The 23,163-nt window shown below is 37.2% G+C and overlaps 1 protein-coding gene across 2 annotated transcripts in view; it reads right to left on the reverse strand.

Annotated features, from left to right (window-relative positions):
* The window catches only part of TOX (thymocyte selection associated high mobility group box), a 305,743-nt gene that overhangs the window by 16,692 nt on the left and 265,888 nt on the right, over nucleotides 1-23,163 (reverse strand). For both annotated transcript variants that reach the window (XM_519777.9, XM_009455429.5), the window contains 2 exons: nucleotides 14,748-14,978; nucleotides 3,483-3,563 (listed from right to left, as the gene is read on the reverse strand). In XM_519777.9, coding sequence (XP_519777.2) covers nucleotides 3,483-3,563; nucleotides 14,748-14,978 — 312 coding nt within the window. The remainder of the gene's footprint in view (nucleotides 1-3,482; nucleotides 3,564-14,747; nucleotides 14,979-23,163) is intronic.

The following is a 23,163-nucleotide window of genomic DNA, read 5'->3' on the forward strand; positions in this document are numbered from 1 at the left end:
TGATTCTCCTGCCTCAGCCTCCTGAACATCTGGGATTACAGGCACTCACTACTATGCTCAGCTAATTTTTGTAATTTTAGTGGAGACAGGGTTTCACCATATTGGCCAGGCTGGTCTTGAACTCCTGACCTCAAGTGACCTGCCTGCCTCAGCCTCCCAAAGTGCTGGGATTACACGCATGAGCCACCATGCCTGGCTGGTATATAGTATTTTTAAATGGAAGAAGTAATCACTGAAGCATTGTCAATCTGTGACTCAATTTCACAGGTAGAGTCAAAGGTCATTGATTGCTCTTATTTTTGATTATGTTCTGTAAGAAGCAGCTAATTTTAAAGGATCACTTCAGGCCTTTCAAGTATCATGAAACAGTCCACTTGGATCTGCTATATACATGTTTGTCTCTCAGCACCCAGCCCGGTGTCCGACATAGAACAAGTGTCCTGCAGCCCTGCTCTGGATGCAGAGTATGGCCTAGGGGCGAAGAGGGAAGAAGGAGCAGACTGTGACTATGACATGGCCACAAATTAGTGAAAGGATCTATTGGCCTAGGAATGCAAAGTCATATTTGGGGAAATGAATGCCTTGCCTAGAAAATAGGTACTAAAATATATAGCTCGGGATGAGTAAGTCAAAGTAGCTGGGAAGAATTTAGGAAAATGGACAAGGTGCTCTGGCTAACACAGCTTTTCATGAACAAAAATGACCTTATCAGAGAGAATGTCAATGCTGTGCCATGACTCTGAGGCACTGGGTATTTTAGGAGTGCGGGAGAGCACATTGAGAGGACTCATGAGCAGCATGGCCCAGCAGAAGACTGAGGGCAGTGCAGGTCAATGTCAGCCTTGGCCAGTGGCTACCTGCAGGTGTCTTTCCTCTTCAGTGAAATGTTGATAATCAAGCCTACTTCAAGGGATAAGGCCTGAGGATTAAGGGAACTTATGCACGTAAGATGATCCTTTAAAAACGTAAGTCCCATCAGGGTATCTGTCCCTTACCAGAACCCATTCTGTGGCTTCCCTTTGTACTGAGAATGAACCCAGTGCCTTTCAAATGTCCTGCAAGTCCTTCAGGATTGGGCTCCTGCCCATCTTTCCAACTTCAGCTCAAACCACACTCTCTTCATTCACTCAGCTCTGGCCACACAGACCTTTTCAATTCAAGGAAACATTTTGCCACCCTGAGTCTCTACACTTGTTGTAGCACTGCCTGGCCAGCTCTTTCCTCTGGGTCTCTGGTTCTACAAGCTCCTGTCTTCCTTCAACCCCCAGATCCAATGTCACCTCTTTAAAGAGGTCTTTGCAGATCACCTAAGCAGATCTCTTGCTTTATCTCCTCCAGAATACTTGGATTCTCAAATCTCAATCATTTATTAGTTTATGTTTTCACTAACGATTTCCCTTGACGAAAGAGAAAGTTCTTCAAGTCTAAGGAAAGGATTTGCCTGTTCTCCACAGCATTCTCTGAGCCTGGCATAGTGCTTGGCACAGAGCACAAGCCCAGGAAGGTTGGTCAAACGAATATACAAATGGGGGGTGGGGAAAAAATAGAGCTTGGTTGGCACATGGTGGTTCCTGGGAGTTGCAATTATGGAATATATCGTGTAGCATTTTCTGTTTGCCCCTTTAAATCTTTTAGAATAGGGAAATAATTTATAACATAGTAAAAAAATTATAATGTAGAAAAAATATGTTTAAATATGACTGGTTATTATTTGCCTTGTCCTAATTAAAATGGAAAAGAATTAGATTTTTATATATGTGATTACATCTTATGGCAGGATAGGCTGGAAAATTTTCTGATGATGTCTAGAAAGTTACAATGCAAATATTCACTCACATACAACATTGGAGGGTCATTTTTTTTAACCTGGAGAGGATGTTTGTAACTTTCCTTCAATTTGTATACACACAATAGATGGTTGTACATAAATAGATATTCAACAGCTCCAGCAAAATTTCTACTGCCAAAGAGAAGAAAAATGTCAGAGTAAGCTGTAAAAAAAGTGCTTGGTTTTTTAAATGTAGAAATGGCAATTCGCAGCATTTATACAAATTGCCGTACACTGCGGGTTGCAACTCTGAAACTGAATAGTAAGAAAAGTTGCAGCTAAGAGCAAATCTGAGGACACTTGTTTTGAAAGTAAAGGCTTAGTCAGTATCACAGCATTCTGGCAATCTGCATATCATTAACTAGTGTGCTTTGTATTGGGATTGAGACTTCATGTATTGATTTGCTCCTATGTAAAGTGCTCTGACTAAAACTCTATTTAAAATCTTCAAAAAGAATCTGATCTTGGATGAAATAAGGAGAATTAACTTTTTAAAAGCCCCGCTATGTTTTTGGCATAATTATCTGTTAACAATATCCACATGACTATTTAATCCAATGGCTATATTGATCTAATATTTTACACTTTTTAGGTTATAATTTTATACACATTCTATGTAATACATGCAGAAATGTGAGTTGGTATCAACAGAAAATATAAATAGTTTCAGAAGGAATTAGATAAATTAGAAAGTGTGAGATAATACAAAAAAGCTAGAAATTTTAAGGTAAATTATATCTAACTAAAGTTTTCTCACAGTGCCATACCTTAGAAGTAGAACATAAGACTGGATTAGACAAATAGTTTACTGAAATTTCTTATGCATTTGTACTTTGGGCTCTCTTTTCTTCTCTGCATCAGTATATTCAGTATGTATTTTCCTCAATAAAACATAATTTATATAATTACTTTAGAGTTACAATGAGTCTGGATATTTGTGAATGAGAAAAAAAGTCTTTCCTAAGGGGAAATGGGATGAAGTCCAGAGCCCCAGACCACAGTGAACGCAGTAACAGCCAATTTGCGACATGAGATAACAGTGTCTAATGCTTATAGACTCAGTCCATTTCTCTGAAGTTACCTTCTGAAGAATTCCATAACGGAAATTGTATCTTTAATAACATGAAACCAATCAGTCAACTCTTGGGTATTTATAAGAGGAAGAACTAGTGTTTAAGATATTCTAAATCACTAAATATTTTTAAGCGGTGTTTTTATTTTCAAACAAAATGATGTGATTTATAAACATTTTTGGGTCCTGCTTACCTCCTAATGCTGCTGTAATGAGTCTAGAACTTACAGTTGGCATGTCCTCAGTAAAGGCCAATGGCATGGGGGCCTGGAGGCAATTTAAGAAGGGGATATGGAGAAGTAGAAAGTTGGCTCAGGTTGAAGAATGTACTGTGACTAATCCACAAAACCAATCATCCACAGGTGGACAATATTTTAGAAATGGCCCAGGGGATGCTGCTCTGGTCTTTTGGAGCTGAACGAATATTTCCATATCGTATAGCTTTGTTTGTAATTTACTTTTTTTTCAAACAAAGAAGATTGTGCAGAATCGTTAAAGTGATCTTTTATGCCTTTAAGTGACTATCAAAGTCTGCGCCGAGATGGCCACAATCCTTCACAATATCACACAACTGCACGTTACCTTGGATACAAGGCTGGCTCTGTATGCTGCGAGTTGCTTCAGGTACTCCTTCTTCGCAGCCTCGGTTTTCTTTTTATAGACCTGCAACAACAGCAAAGAGTCTTAAATTAGAAAGTGCATCTGCTTTTGTTTTCAGAGAAGTACAATATAGAATGACAATTGCACACACATACACACTTATAGTTATATAATATAATAATATATATCTCCCCAAAGATTGTGTTTTCTTACTGAAACAGATTTTTAAGAAGTATGGCAATAGACTAGAAAAGAAAAAAAAAGTTAGCAACAGTAAAACTTTACACTTTTACATAAAACATATGAAAGGTTTTATCTGGGTAGATATGAGTGTAGAGGTAGTTGGCTTACAAAGATACTACTGATGAAGGTTCCCAGGGAAACCACATGTGAGTAAACAAGGCATTCATATTTATATAATGGGCAGATAACTCCACAGCACATTCACATCCTGATATATATGTTCCATGCTAAATACAAAAACAAAGACAGAATTTAGAGATGACAAATCATGTTCAATAAGCAAATCAAAGGAAACAGAAGGGAGAGTGCAGGTTCATCACTGAGTTAAGATTTGGAGCCTTGAAGTTCTATTTTCAAAGACTCAGGAAACAGTGATGGTGATTAAGGACACGTTTGGGAGAGGAATGGGAAGCCCAAGTGGCTGTGGATTGCATGCATGCCCTGCCCTGCAGTCCACTCTGGTCACGTCCTTTCCAAGAAAAACACTGGATGTCATGGGTCTGTGGACACCTCATTTTGAAAAGGTAAAAGTGCTCTGAAATGAATTTCAGTTTACAGAAGCTTTCCATTTCTGAGAGGGAATCATCTTGAAAATAAAAGCAAAATCATCCTAAATTGAGCAAAAGTACTGAAAAATGACTTGCTTGTATGCTAAAGGTCACATTGCTAAGTTAAACAGTGAGCAGTCATTAGAGTTGAAAATGAAAGATTAGCAAAGTGAACACACATGGCCGTCTGCTACCATTAAGTTGATTCTTTCAAGGCTTTAGAGTATGTTTTTTGGCAATCTTTTGAAATCAGCCTGAAAGATCAAAATATTTTTCATCCTTCACTGTGTAAATGGAAATGTATTTTCATTGATACAGCTATTTTAAATTTCCCACATTTTGGATTTTACAGCAGGTCATAAGGCTTGGCTAATATTTTGTAATGCTGAACTCAAAAACAGACACACAGATCAGTATTGAAAAGTGGCTTCAGAATTAGTCAGAGTAGTTAAATATAAATTATGTCTAAAGACCAAATATCTGCCATTTGGCAGCAGGGGTCAATTTATGGTTTCAAATGCTGACTGTGGTTTGCTGAGCCCAACACCAGCTACGAAATTCGAGATGTGAGAAATATTGTTTATTCATGAATATTTTAATTAAAGCAGAACATTTTGCTTAAGGTAAACAAATGACTAACCTTGTCAACAGAATTATAACAGGACTGTATGAAATGAATGTGCTAATTTTTCTCCTAAAGAGGGGGGCTTCAGCCTTGACTTCTGTATTTGGCATTTCGGTCTAATAAAAGCCAAGTAAAATAAGGAATTAAGAATTAGTATAATATTATCATATAATCAATGTGCCATCATCCTAAGTATGAAACTAAAGAAACTTTAAAAACTATATTTCAGAGTTTTTTTTTTTTTTAAGCAAAAAGCCAAGAAATCCTTTGGTTCAAGCACAGGAGTATTCTAAATTTACTGAGCTAATTATTGGAAGTCAAATTCAAATTCTTTTTTGGAAATTCACACGTGAAAACAAATAAATGCTAAAGTCGAGTAAGTGCCTTTGAACAGTGTGATCTGTGTATATCGTAAGCCTTGGTGCAGCCATGAAACAGCTCTCCTGCTTTTCATTGATTTATTTTTTTTTGAGAGACAGATTTCTGTTTATAGTTTTTCCTTAAACCTCTTCTCAAAGACATAATTTATAATTAATGACCTTAAACTGACAATGTTTACATTTGCTTTTAATACCTCAAAACTTTCAAGAGGGTTTTTCTCCCATACAGATAGAAATCCTATTCAGGACTTTGAAGCAAACATTTAGTCAATACGTCTTTTATGGTAATGCATCTTTGTATACCCTAAGCATTTCTATCATGCTTTTATTAATATGCTACTCCAAGTGACTCCCATTCAGCTAACTAGGATGCGTTTTGCTTTCAAAGGCAAATAGAATGCACTTTGGTTCATAGCATTGCCCACAGTGGCATTTTCTAAGTTGTGGCAGATAAGACAGTATTGCCAGATGGTCTGACTACAGCATCTATCATATTTCTTTCATTGGTTTCTACTGAAACAGCAACAGTGTGACTACGATGCTATCCCTTTGTTGAGCTCCTGGCAGTTAACATCACACAAAGTGTTAACTTTCCTGAAATTTGTTGCTTAACAACCAGGGAAGAAAGGTGGCTAACTCCACATGTTTCAGGCTGCATATGTGCCCCTGGTTTCCCTCCAGAATCGATGTTGTTACGGGATACCTGACTAGCATGCAGAGTCCCCTGTTTTCTACAAATGGCTCCCTATTGGCTATTGATGATTGGCTATGTGGGATCATCGCATAAGTGCCTAAATACCACTTTAGAAAAGAGTAAACTCATCACGTCACATTACATGGATTGATGGATACACTCTTTCCTGAATAGCTGCAGATGTTCAGAGGGAGAATTCAAAGGGGGGTCATTGCAGAAGGTAGATTCCTGTAATTGTGTTGAAAGGGGAGTAGCCTGGACCAGAATTAAAATCTGAGGTGGTCTCCTCAACAGTAATTAGCACCTCAATCTTTGAGAACTACCTGATGGCTCCCATTTTGTACACTCTGTATGTCTTTCTGATGTTACCTTCTAAAATTGGACAAGGATGTTGCTTGAATTCTATATTTAATGGAAATGTCTGAAGAAAGGCCTCAACTATGAATGAATGATAATGATATATAAAAATTCCACATGCAGGTGAAGTAGGGGAAATCCTTTAAAAAAAGATGTTTAAAAATTATCAAAAAAAAAATCTCTCAAAAACATTTCAAAGCCTCTAATGATAGATAAAGAAAGTCCTCTGCTTGCACAGAGCAAAGATGTCCCAGCACGGGATTTGGCAATGAACAACCACTGCCACGAGCAAGTGCACAGACCTTCTAACTGACAAGGATGGGTCTGATTTATGTCAAAGTTCAGTTTAGGAAAGAAATGGTCTCTCACTCTTAGGGAAAGACAAATATTTTAAAGGTATGTGATTCATACAGTAAATATTAGTATTTAGTTGAGTTACAAAATGGCTTCCAAATGGTCCACAGCTGTTTGAAATAAAGTACAAAGTTGGCCAGATGAGGATTTAAAAATCATAATACATCATTTATCATTTTCCCCCACTCATCCAAACACATTTGAGTTCATCCTGTCCTAACTAAGTTATATGCTGTGGTTTTTATTCCAAGAAAGCTACCATATCCCGTCTAAGGATTGCATCTCAGTGGCTAAACTAAAACATATATAATGGCTAAACTAAAACATACGTAGATAGTCATCAAATAGCAATTCTAGAGAACCCAAATCCTGTCACATGGTCTAGTGATTCACTGAGGCATTTTTGAAATGCTCTAAATACCAGCATGTACACATGTTTTCATAAGCTAATAATCCCTAATTGAAATCGGCAGTTCAATATCAACGATATGACAAACTCAAACAGAAAAAATTTCCCATACAATCTGTCATTTTCCTTTTACTTTCTGCTTCTTCCCTAAACAAACAATCCATCCAGCTCATATAGAAAAGCAAAATCTTATAAATACCATTTAATTCCTTCTTCCTTCCTTCTTTTCTGCTCTGGCCCTTAGTTAATCTCTAGTCATAGTTTATTTTAACAGTCTTTACAATAATAAGAAGAAAAAATGTAAAATTCTTCCAATTCTGGATTCTATCCAAAAACTAAAGGCATTCTTCATTCTGGGTAAGTTCAAATGTAGTTTTTCCCACTACTATTTCATATTTATAGAAAATCCTTAGAAATGCATAAGGATTTAGAATTTAACCACAATTCCCTGCAATATTTTTTAGAAATTTAAAACTTTCAGCTTCTTTCAAGGCTGTTGTTATTTAGGTCAGTTAGAGCAAGTGCATCTATATTTTATATAGAACTTAGTCCATTTAACTTAATGGTTAAATGTCCATCTTGTATAACTCGCTCAGCATTTTCTTAGGCTCCAAGGCCTTCACAAAGTGGTATTCAGAGGATTGAAAACATTATACAATGTGACAAACATCTTGCTATGGATTCCTTTTGAGGACTGTCTGACCTATGTAAATGGTCTCAGCAACACCGGTTTGACTTGTTTCTGGAATGGTAAGAATCCGAACCGAGGTCCTTGCCTGAAAAAATGGCTACAAAATACATATCTGTTGATTTATTAAATGAAGGTCACTAAGGAAAGTATGATGTTGTTCAGTTATGCTTACCAATCTATTGAGTGCCCAGTATGTGCCTACTGTGGTGTGAGGCACCGACGTTATAAAATTAAAATCAAAAAGTCATTAAAAATTATGCCTCCATTGTGTGCATTTTGCGGATCATGCACTCTATATATTACCTCTAATTCTTTCAATAAAAATGTTGCATTGGCATAATGAATATGGGATAATCCCCATTTTGCAGATAAGAAAACAGACTAGAATGGGTAATTATTTTACCTAATATATTAGAACAGGTATATGGTAAAACCATGGTGTGAATAAAATGAGTCTGGTGTCAAATGTTCCATCTTTCTTTGCTCAATGGTTTGTCCTAGCCATGAGAACTCCTTTTGATTCTTCTCTCAAGACATACAACTGCAAGGCCTGGTCTCTTTTGTTCACTGCTGAAGCCCCAGCATGCTTGGAACATAGTAGGTGCTCATGAAATATTTATTGAGCATCTAATCCATGGTCTCAGGTTCCTCCTTCTATGAATCAGCATTAGCATGTGTGCTAAGGATGAAACTGAACTGCATGTTCTAAATTACAATGTACATCAATGGAAACAGTGGACTGATATACAGGTATACAATCCACCCAAACATGTTTTTCAATTATAGATAAAGCACAACAGACTTGAAGGAGTATTATGTTTAAATTATTTTCCTGCCAACATCATGGAAAATTTCAAATGAAACGTCTGCTCCCATGGTCTCTGAGCATATGAATATTTGTATATGTGTAAAACAAATGCTTATGCCCATAAAGGCATGTAAGAATCACATTTATATACCAATAATTGTATATGTGGATATATATAATATATGTAATATATATAATATATGTAATATATATATAATATATGTAATATATATATAATATATGTAATATATATATAATATATGTAATATATATATAAAAATACCTGAATTTTACAAGTATGCTCACCATTTCATGTAATAATTTTCATTGCTCAGTTTCAAATTTGTGTGAATATGGATGGACTTTGCTTACATTCTACAGTTTTTAAGTGAGCAACTGTTTTACATATCCTTCACTCCTAGTTTTTAAAAAATTGGGAAAATGCTTAATGTTTATAAGAAAATGGCCAAGATAAACACATGTGTGAATGTTACAGTGCGACAGGATTTTAGTTAACCTTAAGTATTGTTGACATAAAAATCCAAATTTTATCAGAAGATAAAGGGGAAAAAGAAACCCCGACAGCATTATGTAGTGGGTGTCTGAGCACCAATGAGGAGGAAATGATTTGATTCTGTGGGCTCAGAGGATTTGTCAGCTGCCTCATAAGTATAATTCTGGCTCTTCATATCCCTGCTGCTTCTAATTTAGCAGGACAGGCTCATAATTGAAGCAAATTAACTATTTACACTTGCCACTTCTACCAGGGAAGAGGACACAGCAGCAGGAAAGAATGAGTAGGAAATTACATTCTTCCCACTTGTGTCAGATCTGCCCTTATATAAACACATTAACAGTAATTTCATGAGGCGTCAAACATAGGAATAAATACTGAGGAATAAAATAATGAGGTGTTGCTATTGAGCTGAACTGCTATGGCTAATATCCTTGGATATGAATTATGCATCCTGAAAGAAGGCATATGTTAACAGTATTCAAACAGTTTCCCTGCAAGTGAGATCTGCTCATTAGGTTCTGGATCTCTAGGTAAATCCACTCTCCTCTTCCACGACAGGGCTAGCATTTACAAAAATACACTCTGGGTACCGTGGGCTGTGGTTTCTCCTGAATACACTAAACTCTGAATAGGCTTTCCACTCCATTTTTAGCAAAACAGCATGTTTATTTAGCTCTTTGGCTGCAGCTTTAAAGCCATTTAATGTAATGTAAACAAGAACATTTTGTTTGTAATTTCCTAAATGTCTTACAGCCCGACTGTGTCTCCAATTAGGAACTTAAGGTTCATTTAGTAATTTACATCTGGTTCTGATTTAAGGTGACTTTCCTTTTTCACTTAAGAGCCGGCTTGCCGTGGCTAAAAAGGACCCAAGAACACTTTATAGCTCTTTGGACCAACCCTTTCTGCTTCAAAGCGGGACGAGCTCTTTTATTTTGTAGGGTTTTATTTGTTCTATATTGTCACTGTGAACCCAGGTCCTCCACTACAATGACCAGAATCAGAGAGTTCAGAAATAATGGAGGCAGACAGGAAATTTAGCTGGAACCTCATAAGAAAGCTGCTGAGGGTTGCTCAAACTCCTAGGATCCTAATACAAAGGGTGTGATATTGTTAACTTATTTTTCTTTCTCTGCAGGTTCCAGTCCGTGAAAGATAAGTAGCAGAGACCAACATCACAGCAATACTTATGTTTTATTTCCTTCTCCATCTGGTGCCTTTTAAACAACTTAGTATGCTTCTGAAATGGGCTCTCCATTGTCTTACGAGTCATTAGCATTTAAAACCCCCGGTTGGAATCCCAAACACAATTCTGCTCCCATTCCAGATACAGTACCATCTTCCAAAGTATTAAAATGGGGAGATCTCTGATATGTGGAGTTTGTTCAGTGGCTTTGGTAGGAATGATTCATAAGGGAGGTTTTGTGTTCCTTGAGGATTTTTATCGCTTCTTTCAGCTTCCTTTTGATTTCTCTTCTTTGAAAGATTCTTCACAGAAACCAAAGTACATATTGTTTCTCACTCACCATGGATTCTGAAAATAAAGATCTGCCCTTCTGCAGTGGCTTCTTACTCCCGCCTATACTCCACAATGAGGAAGCATGTGATATAAACACACAGCAGCTCTATTAGTCATGTTCCCTCTGGCTGTCAAGAAAACATGCAATTGTAATCTCACTAATAGCCGTTTTTCCTTAAATATTGTAATTTTCTGAGGCCCCCAATAAGTCATCAATAATTTTGACCATTTTTCCCAGTTTGTGTTTATATTTGTAGCTGTTCATAATTGTGGGCTATGATGACAACAGAATTTTGGAACAATTGTGGCACATGAAATCTTAGTCTTCCACCGGAACCAGCTGCCTACATAATGCCAACAGCATCACATGGTTGGTTCCGTAACATGCATATTTGTCCAAAATTTTGAATTTTAATAGTCTGCCTCGAATCTGCTCCAGGAACGTTCTTTTAAAAATACATAGCAGTATGTGTGCTCCCCAACTTGAATATTAAATGAGAACAAAACACAATTAATTTAAGTTTGAAACGGAGATATTATAGTATGTTGGCACAATGAGTTAACATAAAGGGAGAGAACAGGTGGTAATCTACTGTTTTAACACTTTGGGATATTTTGCTGAAATTTTCTGGATGCCCAAATGTGCATTTCAGGCAGGCACGTTTGCTCTGCCGATGACTCTAGCAAACTGCTAGAGAAGGGCTGCTGTGGAGCAGCAGAGCAGTGGCCCAGCCGGTGCAATGTGCTCCCTTTTGTAAGCAGTGTCTGATTTCATTAATTTGACCCTCTCCCTGCTTGGTTCTGGCACAGGCCTGCATCCAACGTGTGTCCTACACCATACCTTTAGGCATAATCTGCAGCCTCACTCTCTTGGTTAAGCAAGATCATCTTTTAGGTTCACATGATAGGTTATGTTGAACTTCTGTGAAGTCAAAGGAGCATACAGCATGGGGACAAATCATTTTAGAGTGACCAAAACTGTTTTAGTCATCCCAAGGCCTTGTTTTGGTAACTCTTAAACAAGTGTTCAAATTTTAAAACATTTACTTTTGTAAGATAAAAAAATTTATTTCTCTCAATCTTGGCATAATTGTTTTGGCAACTGGATTTTGATTGAGAAACTGCTTTATGATACCAAATGATTTATATAAGTCAACTATTATATAATTTTATCCTTTATAAAATGAATTTGCTCCCCCAAACCCTATTTTCATTGAGAGACAACCCAAAGGTAGACTCATTACAAGTTACTTACTAAACTAGGCAACATAGGAAACCTACAAAAGAGAAACATACAAAAGAGAAAGAGAAAAATATTTGCCATCATATGTATACAATTAAAAAGCCTTGCACATAATTGTAATTATATCCACATTAGGGAGACCAGCCTCGATTCTGAATGCCAGAATGGGAAAATGGGAGTGATTTCCCTTTTTAACATGACAGTTGAGAGTAGTGAATCTCATATTTTTGGGGTCTGTAAATAACTTTGATGGTCAGACAAAATGAATGCAAAATGCTATCTTAATATTCTCCTCTTGCTATATTAAAAATAAAAAGCCTTAGTGTAATAGAATTAGTGGGAAGAAATCTGCTGCCTGATATTTACTGCCTTGAGGAACTATCTGATTTTCATCATAAGAACATTATTCTTTTCCATCAGAAACATGAGAACAGGGATTTATTTTTTAATATTGACAATGTAAAGAACCAATCGTGGGCTAGGGAACGCCTTTGCAGACCTCCCTCTTTAGAAACCACTGCTCTTGAATATGGAAAATGATTAGGAAAATGTAACTGGGGTCAGAGGACAGATAAGAGAAGTAAGGTGAGTGGCAGAGCAGGCGATTGATATTTCCAGAAATGAAGAGTTTGGCAAAGTAGACACTAAAGAGGCACAAATGAGCCTTGAAACAATACTCCTAGTTCAGTCACTAAGTCTTAGGTAGGGAAGAGGGGCTGAGCCTTCACAGGGGAATCACGTGTCTTCAGATGAACAAGAATTGCTGTACCCAATCCCTAGGGAAGGGAATTGCTTTTGGGATGCTTTCTCCAGGAAATTTTGTCTCACAAAGCAACAAAGTTTATGGTACTGAAGCCAGGTGCATATTCAAGAATGCACAGAGGGCTTACTGGAGGAGACAGCGAGTTATGTCTTCATATGTGGCATCATGGGTGGAGCAGGGAGGCATTAAGGTGACATTAAGGGAACAGGGAGGGGGTTGGGATTGCTGGTTGGAATACACTTAGTTTCTCATTCAGTGAGGCTCTGCTGAGTGGAGAAGTCAAGTCACTGTAGAATTCACCCTGATTGTCCAACATCAGTTGGGAACCACACCTCAGGTTTGGCAGGGTGAGAGCAAACTGACCCTAGTTAGAATAGAAACTAGCTTTAAAATTCTGCAACAATATGTTAGGTTTCGATTAGAATCCCATAATACAATGTCAACTACCCTCTTATGGTGAGTGGGTATTTTAATTGAGCGTACAGAGAACGTTTTGGTGGTGTGTTTCCTGTTCTTAAAGAAAACTCTTGCAACACAGAGCTCCATATGGCAGGCCTGTGGTTTCCTAGGACAGCACTCCTTCAGGCTGGCAATCTTGAAAAGGACGTAGGGAAATACGTAGAGATTTCAGATTCTAGAAGACAGCTTTGACTTACAGAAAAGAGAGAATGGAGGGACCTGGAAGAGCAAGTTCTATGTTTCCTTAGCAACTGGTTTTGTCATTATCCCCATCATTAATTTCATAGGGTTTGTTAGGAAAAGCATTGTAAGTTGAGTGACAAGTTTTATTCATGGTAATTCTAGGTACCAGGCATGTAACTGTAGACAAATCATTCAACACAATGGGGGTCTGTTTGTCTTATTCTCTGTTCTATCCTCAGTGCCCAGAACAGTGCCTGGCACATAAGTGCTCAACAAATATTTGTTGAATAAACGAATGAATTTAATTGATATGGCCCCATTTTGTAATCTGCAAAATTTGGGTAATAATTTCCCTGTATATCTATGAGTATTGAGTAGAACAAATCAAATAAATAATGCAAAAGTGCTTTTAAAACTATAAGACACTATATACTTTATAGATGTTAATATATAATATAAACACAATATATAGATCCTTCTAGATGCATAAATAAGTGTGGGCTTTTCTGTATTTATATAATTCCTGGACATAATGAGGAAAGATTGGTGTCTCTAATTAAGAATAAAATATGAGACTAGTTCATCATTAATGCAATTCAGTATTCTGCAATGGCTAAAACTGCACCTACATAGTTATTTCAATCACTTATTTTAATGAAAATGCTTTTAAATTTTTCTTTGTGATGCTGAGATTTTTAGATGGTGACCATGGCCATCTAGTTCCTGGTTTAGAAATGTGGGATCAACATTGCTTCTTTGCTTAGGTTGGCTCCATCCTCTCACTGAACCCTCACTCTCTCTGTGACTCCAATCCTCTTTAAGACCTTCTGAGCTATTTATGCTGTGTCCGTGGTGTCTCACGTGGCCTTCCCTGAGCATGGTCCTCAGTCACACCAGGGCAATACATGAGAGAAGGAAAAAACCAGGCATCTGGTCCCATTTAACACAGCCTAAAAATATGGTGTAAATACATATGGGGGATTGAATAACAGCCCCTGGCAGTCTTTAGGGAATGGCTAGGGGCGGAAACCCTTGAATTTGAGGTTCATTTAGCAAAGAGCAAAGAGGGTTTTGATGACAAAATGGTAAATAGTAAGTGCTGAAGAGAGGTGTGGACAGTTTTCAAAATACTTTTAGGACTTTTTTTTCAGTCTTTATGTTCACATTGGCAACATTAAGGAATAAGGCAATCCTGGCTGAGATATGTAAAAGTGCTTCCAAAAGTAACTTAACTATATAAACTTTGAAACAAAGGAATCAACATGCTATTTATGGAGGAGTAATAAAGGAGCATAACATTATGTGAACGTCTCAGAAAGTCTGGTTCGGATGGGAACACATTCTCAGCGTCTGTTCTGGGATCTAAAGAATTTACCCGAAGCCCTGGGAAGCCATTTCTTCAGACTGCACAATCTCAGCTTATGTAGATTTCCATTCCACTGGGAATCCCTTACCTGTTTTTGCTCTTCTCCTAAACCGTCCCACATTGAAGCCACAATTTTAGAGACTTCACCAAAGGTAGCGTTTGGATTTTGGCCCTTGATGGCGGCCTGAGTATCACGAAAGAATAACGCATAGGCAGACACAGGCTTCTGGGGCTCATTGGGATCCTTCTTCTTCTTCTTTTTGGGAGTTTTTGGTTTTTTCCCCATATCAGAGGCAGGCCGCTTCTCTCCACCATTGATCTGAAAGAGAAATCAAAATAGAATTATAGGGGAACTGAGACAATTTGGGGACAAGACATATCGTTGTTTTCCTTTGAGACTTAGACACATATACTCACCCATTCACATCACTCAAACACAGGCTTTTCTAAGGGACACATTGTTTTGTTATTTTTTTTTCCCAGATGAAACTGCATATTTCAAGTAGTCTTCATATTCATCCTACTCCCAACTTTACTTACCTAGCTTTGAAAAAAGTTGGCTCTTTTTATATTATTACACTATTAAATACAACCCCTTAACATTCCTAACTTTTTCTCTTACACTGTAACTGTGTCAACAGCAAATTTCTCTGGTAGTAACACTATTGGATGAACAATCTAACTTGTTTTCTTCTAAGGAAGTTATCCTTGTCTTTTTTTTTTTTTTTTTTTTTTTTCGAGATGGAGTCTTGCTCTGTCGCCAGGCTGGAGTGCAGTGGCGTGATCTCAGCTCACTGCAACCTCCGCCTCCCGAGTTCAAGCAATTCCCCTGCCTCAGCCTCCCCGATAGCTGGGACTACAGACGCACGCCACCACACCTGGCTAATTTTTTGTATTTTAGTAGAGATGGGTTTTCACCATGTTGGCCAGGATGGTCTCGATCTCCAGACCTGGTGATCCACCTGCCTTGGCCTCCCAAAGTGCTGGGATTACAGGTGTTAGCCACCGTGCCCAGCCATCCTTGTCTTTCTAATTATGGCTTTAAAACCTCGGGGGCAGCATGCCCAATAAATAAAGTCAAATGGCTTTTGACTTTGCCCCTAGGTCTACAGAATGCTGCCAGGAAAACCCAGCAATGCTCATGGTTTAAAGAATGGTATGGTCTAGACCGTAGATCGGTGCTGTCCAATGGAACTTTCTCCAATGATGGAAAAGTTCTACGATTTGCACTATTCTATATGGCAGCCACTAACCATATAAAGCTAGTGAGCACTTGAAATGTGGCTAGAGTTAATCAGGAGCTACATTTTTAACTTTGTTCAAATTTAAATAGCTACATATGACTAATGGCTACCATATCGGAGAGTGCACCTCCAGAAATTAGATTCTAGAGAGTTCTAGAAAAGGTTTTTACTCAATTTAAAAGTAGATTCTATTTTCTCCCATGTTCCTAAAGTATGAATATTTTGATAATTTTAATTGTTATTCTGATACAACTGGGAAAAAAACACATTGAACATATTTAAGATGGCTGCATTTGAATAATATCTTTGTTACTAACTAGATGTGATATCAATTCATCCACCTCTAAAATAAAGCATTTTGGATAGGATTTCTTTCCGGCTCTAAAATTATATGAGTCTACATGAATACAAAATAGGGCTGCATCTGAAGGATTCAATTTCCACATGCCTTGCCCCCTAACGAAGTGTCAATGCAGCTTCTGTACCCTCACCTTCTATTGTGGTGGTTGTAGTTGCCTTCTCTCTGCAGATATAATGTAATATGTATCTTATTTAGACAAATTCCTAGGTGGGGTATTTGTGTAAAATAACTGCCACCATTGGAGATGAAGCATGATGTACAGAGAGGTCTGTGGATATGATTTCAGAGGAACTCGCTTCATGCCTTCTTTTTATTATTTTTAGCTGTTACCTTGGTTAAATTAATTTCTCCGGGCCTCTGTTTCCTCTAGTGAAAACCAGGTATGGTGCCATTTTATAATGACTAAGATGGTATATATTTATATATGTGTAGAAGTTTAACAGCGTATTCAAATATCAATTGTGACATGGTATAAACTTTCAAAATAATTCACTGAATGGGTGGATGGAAAATACTTTAATATTAATATGTGATACCTTATAGTCAGTATGAAAGATATACCCAAGCACCAAAAAGAGATAAGCAAAAGCTGAGTGATTTCTTTGTCTTTGTCTTTATTGAGAAACCTATTAAAAAGATTATCATTCTGAAATTGTCTACTGAAGCAGATCAAAGAACCCCAGGGGGACAGGATGCTGTGAACCAAGTTGACAAGCTAATGTAGATTAACACTAGATGATAACTTCCCTGAGATGGATCAGAGAGGTGATCCTGTGAAGTCACTGGCCACCATGTAAATCTGTCAGAGACTCAGCATGTCTGGTGCTTGATATTCGACAAACTGGCATAACAATGCTATATTAAAACACATAGGCATATATATGACCTAGAATGGTGCTTCTCAAACATGGCTGCACATTAGAGTCACCTGGTCAGCTTTTAATACCCTGATGTCCAAGTCTTACCCTACACAGATTAAAGCAGATGCCTAGGGGTGGGAGACTGGCCTCAGTCACACCCTCTGAACTCTTCCAACTGGCATTTCGATATCTTGAGAGACAAAACAAACAAGCAAAATTTTTCTGTGCCCCAAGGCTACCTATGGCCATATTTTTCTCCTTTTCACAACCAAACTCCTCCAAGTGGTTGGCTGTGCTGGCCTGATGCAGCCTCTGCAACCTACTTCCGTGTGCTTTCCTGTCGCTTAGCTCTCAATTAGATCTCCACTGGCCACACTGCTGAATCCAGTGGATGCTTGAGTCTCCCCCTTACCTGATTCTCACTGTGAGGGCCCTCTCTCCCACTGGTTCCCTAACACCACCCTCTCTGAGTTTTACTCCTACCTCACTGGCCCTGATGTTTCCAGAATCATTTTAGGGTCATCCTTTTCCACCTGGCCATTAATTGGTAGCAATTCCTGATTTGTTTTGCAGTAAACTCCCTTCTCTTGTGAGTGTACTTAGGTAATCTCACATGTAAGCAGGGTTTCCATTACTATTTGTGGGTGGATGGTGGTCAAGTTCATGTTTCCCTTGAGTTTTGCACACACAGAAACAACTGTTATTTGACATCTCTATTTGCAAGTCTCAAAGATATTTCAAACTTAAGTCAAGCTTATTTAGCTCTGTATATTTCCATTCATAGCACGTATCAAGCTTGTAATTACACAATAATGTATGTGGTTGTTAGATCTACTCCTGTTCATGTGTAGGCACTATGAAGGCAGGGGTTGGGCCTGGTTTTGCCCACTAGCACGTATCATGGTCCCTGATACATAGTAAATGCTTAACATTTGTTATAGTAGTAATAAAAATATTAATGCAAAATGATAATATTTTGTAAACATGGCCACTCTTACATTCACAATCATAAAATATTTATTTAAAGGGAGACAAAAGGAGTCAACAAGGTCCACAATGAAGAATATTAAAGATAGAGTGGTCAAGGGTACAGACTTTCAGTTATAAGATGAATAAGTTCTGGGGATCTAACATACAGCACAATGACTATAGTTAATACTGTGTTGTACACTTGAAATTTGTTAAGAGAGTAGGTTTTAAGCGTTCTCATTTTTAAAAAAGTGACTAGATAGGTTAATTAGTTTATTGTGGTAATCATTTCATGATGTACACATATATCAAAACATCATGTTGTACACTTTAAATACATACAATTTTATTTGTCAATTATACCTCAATAAAGCTGCAAAAAGAGTAATCCTCATATTTCATCAAAGATTGAGAGAAATTGGGAACAAAGTACAGAAATAAATGAATGCTTATTCATATGGAATATTACCTAGACTCATTTTAAATTTTAATTAAAAAATTAATGATCTGACACATTGAAATCTCCATGATTACAGATTATATCAATCGTTCTGGAAAATAATCAAATGTCAATCATAGAGATAAATTTCCTATCATGCAATTTAAATGCTCTTATTAAAAGATTTCCCCACATTATTTAAATCGTTTTTGTGATGGTTAATTTTAGGTGTCAAGTTGATTGGATTAAGGAATTCCTAGAGAACTGGTAAAATATTACTTCTGGGTGTGTCTGTGAGGGTGGTTTCCAGAGGAGACTGGGGTGAGTCAGGAGACTGGGGTGAGTCAGCAGACTGGGTGGGGAAGATAGACCCTCAATGTGGCCAGCCACCCTTCAATAGGCTGGGGTCCTGGATAGAACAAAAAAGACAGAAAAAAGACAACTTTTTCTCTCTCTCTCTTTCTCTGTCATACATGCGCTCTTTGTCCTTCTGCTTTCTACCATGGGATGACACAGCAAGAAGGCTCTCGCCAAGGGCCTCTTGAGCCTCTAGAATTGTAAGAAATATATCTCTGTTCTTTATAAATTACCCACTTTCAGGTATTCTGTTACAGTGGCACAAAATGGACTAAGACAATTTCCCTCCTCTATTGTCCAAAATTGTGTTTGAAACACTGATCATCATGCTTATCTCCTTTTTAAGTTGGTATTTGGACAGTATGGTACAGGCTTTAGATCTACTGGAAGTGTGATTCCTTGCCGTAACAGGTAGGAGGACAGTCATCCTCTTGCATTTGACAACAGGCCCTACTTTTAGGGATGTCCTGAAGAAGCAGGAGAACTTGTTACTGCCAGTAAGAGGCTCAATCACATGAAAACCACCAGTTATCATTTTGAGGCAATGGATAGCAACCCTATAGAAAAGCCTAAATAATTCCACGCAGCCAATCCATTTTGTTAGTTGCCTGGAGGCTTTACCTATTTTCCTGGTTTGTCCTGGAGGGCTAGCTGAATGCAATGTTGCTCAAAGTTTTATTTAATAGAAGCAAGTATTTCATGACTTCTGCCTCCACATTTTCAAGGCTCAGGAGACATCATTTATGCATTATAGAGTGTAACTCTGGGGCTTCCATTGTATATCTGATTGAGTACCTGAGAGGCACTAGACTGTAAAGCTATGGTGTTGCCCCCATTAAAGCAGACTACCAGCCAGTCTTATAAGATTATATCATCTTTGTCTTTGTTGTGCCTAAAAACAAGAGCATATTGATCTGCTTTCAGTCAACATCACACTATGCCTTCCCTTTAAATACTCATGTTAACTTTGGTTTGAATTTTCTGCCATGCAAGAAAACTGGCATCTGAGAAGACCAATCTAAAGGATACACATAAAATATTCATTACTCAAGATTCACTGCCTCTCCTTCAATAACTAAACTAGATCACCAAAGCTAGATTCTTGGAACATAATATTCTGAACATTTATAAAATTGCCCTTGTAGAACTGAACTATAATCTAAGACAATGCCCTGACTTCCACTGAAGACTTACATATGGGGGAAAAACTATGAATGAAAGATCTCCATTTTTTATGAGATAAAATGTACTTTGGAGGGAATTGTTTATTATATTGCTCGATGTTCTTGCATAAAGGACTAGTGAATATTCACAATATCTTTGCTCTTTATAAATGCAATAGAATGGAATGGAAACTCCTTGTTGTAGTTTGATGTCTCATGTACCCAAGTACTTGGGCTTTGCTCTATGAAATATAAAGCTGTTTGTCTTACGAACACTGGGCATTGCCCCCTGATCTGTGGGGATCTTATTTTTTATTTTTCATTTTTCTTGTGTGGAAAGGATGCAGAAATGAGCTGCCATTTTAGATTCTGTGTAATGAACTGGGAATTTGTAAGGCCTACTTTTGGAAGTAGCTTCATCACATGTGTGAAAAACACATGATCATTGTTGTGTCCAAAGCCCCCTTGAAGACAGAAATGCTGCTGTAATTTGGATACATTTTCATGTCAGTAACGGATGCACTTTGAAAGATACTTGGCTCTTATGACCACAAACTATTTGGGATAAACACAATGATGATAGATATGACTGTGGTAGAAAAATTAGCTAAATGGATTTATAATCTGTCCCTGGACCTTAATTTTGGATATTGTCTGGATCCGGACTTCTTGCATAGATGGATGGAAGCTTATAATTTTAAATCCTAACTTTCTGAGAGTACTTGACTTTTAAAGTCTAGAGCAGCACTGTCTCGTAAAATTTTCTAGAACGATAGATATGCTCTCTGCCGTGTCTAAAAGGGTAGCTGCTAACCACATATGGCTATAAGCCACTTGTAATGTGGCTAGTACAACTGAGCAATTGAATTTCTAAATTTAATTTTAATTGGTTAAATTTAAATCGAAGCAGTCACACATGACTAGAAGTCACTGGATTAGACAGCACAGTATTTTCTACTGGACACTGCTCTAGAGTACATACAGTATTTGTAAAGTTACCAGGGTGCTAAGACTGGAGAGTTAAATTTTATTCCATCATAATCTTTAGAATATGGAAGAAACCATATAATGCACAAATGTGAATTCCTTATGATGACAAGCACATTGAAAGTAAGGAGCAGGTCCCATTAATCTTCACGTCCTTCATAGCATCGGTACAGTGTTTTACATGCAATGGATCATTACACATTTCTGCTCTGGTATTCTACAGCACTGGGCAGAGGCTTAGACTTATGAGGCAAAGAAAATTTGAAACAAACATAGAAATTGTATGAAAATCATAGCAACTAAAACATGGCTGAGCTGAGGCCCTAAATGTCGCCCTGATTACCCACACACTGATTTCACCATCAGTTAAAGCACTAACGAATACATAAGTGCACAAATACCTAAATAAATATTATTTATAAATAAATATTACACATAAGCTTTACACAGATACACGTGCTTCATGTAACTTACTCGTAAGACATAGATTTATTTCTCAAATCCCTAGAGGTGCCTGAAGGCTTCTGGTAATTCACCCCTGTCATGTCATATTGGTTAATTATAGAGATGTATTTAACTTATTTATCACAAGAAAATAATAATCTTTCACCTTAAAAAAGCATGTGCTAATGGTGTTGCTTAGATAACAGTATTTCTTAAGAAGCCAGAGCACAGGAGTTAAGACTATCAAAGAAAGAGAATCACTGATATTGAAATGTCCCTGGAGAAGTTAGAAACGTCTATAAGCATATTTAAAATAAACTGCCGCGGTCCCAAAGCCTTTAATGGAGCTTGGAGAGCTGTTTAATGCACACTATCTTGCAGTAATCGCTGTAGTTTAAAATAGATTTTAATCAAGCACCATCTGCATAATAGGCTGAACAAACAACATAGAACTCCACTTATAACTCTTATCATATAAAGTAAATATTATAAACTCCTCTCCATAGAAACAGGGCATATAACAGCACTTTTTGTGATGTTTCAGTGAGTGAAAATTTTGCTACTTAAATTCATTCTCTCTTTTCTAAACTATGCCATCTAAAATCCCCTTATGAGAATAAATTCAAATAAGCATGGAAAGTAAGTCATCTAGTTACTGTGAAATCAGCAAGGCTGTAATACTTCTTTCATTTTACAATTGGGTTTATTATTATCTTTAATAACGATACACTCTATGACTCAAAACATCAATTATAGAAAAATGCATATGAAGTGCTATACTTTTGAAATGATTCACAAGTGTGGGGCATTGTATCAGTGTCATAGTTTGTAAAGCAATTTCATTTTTAAGGATCCTTGATTCTGCCAAACATAGCTGAGTATGATTTTTGAATGAGTTTAGCAAAGGCACTCAGTGGCCTTATGTGAAATAGGAAGTTTGGGCTAATGTCCAGAAAAATCACTTTAAAGTGATTTTTTAAAGAGAAAAAAGGTTGGTTGTTATTTTATACACCTACGGGTTAAATTTATCAATTTTATGAGATCCACTTGATCTTTTCTAAATTCGCTGATGTAGGGAAATATGTTTACTTCTTATTCTTTTGGATTGAGGGCTTTTACAGGCTTACAAAGAAGGCAAGCTGTTGAGGTGGGGTCCCGCTGAATAAAATGCTAGGCGGCTATGTTAAGTCTCATTCTGTTTTTATTCCATGAATTAATTAAGTATGCTCAGTCATCTAGGGTATGTCTATATCCTGGCATAATTATTTACTTGAATAAATTTTAGGAAAGATGATTTGGAACCAGGTACTAAATGGCTGACTAAATTTTATCATTTTCTCCTGAACTAGTTTATTAGGCTCAGCCTTAACGAATAGAATACTTTTTTTAAAAAAATAAATAAGGGGCATACATTAGTTTAATTGCTGTGATCTAATACATACTTTAAAAGTATCATACACATTATACTATATAAAGTGAACAGTTACAATATAAGTACAGTTCAAGGATGACAATACCAGACTTCCAAGTCCCAGTTTTAAGTATTCTGTCCCATTGCTAGTTAGATAAAGTAACCTGACATTTGGTTCTAACACTGTTTGATTTCACTTAATATTTGTAGAAACCTGTCTGTTTCTCATTTCTACTTTATTCCAGGAGTCTTCTTGTCTTCAGAGCAGT

This window comes from Pan troglodytes, chromosome 7 (assembly GCF_028858775.2).
Source record: "Pan troglodytes isolate AG18354 chromosome 7, NHGRI_mPanTro3-v2.0_pri, whole genome shotgun sequence".
NCBI lineage: Eukaryota > Metazoa > Chordata > Mammalia > Primates > Hominidae > Pan > Pan troglodytes.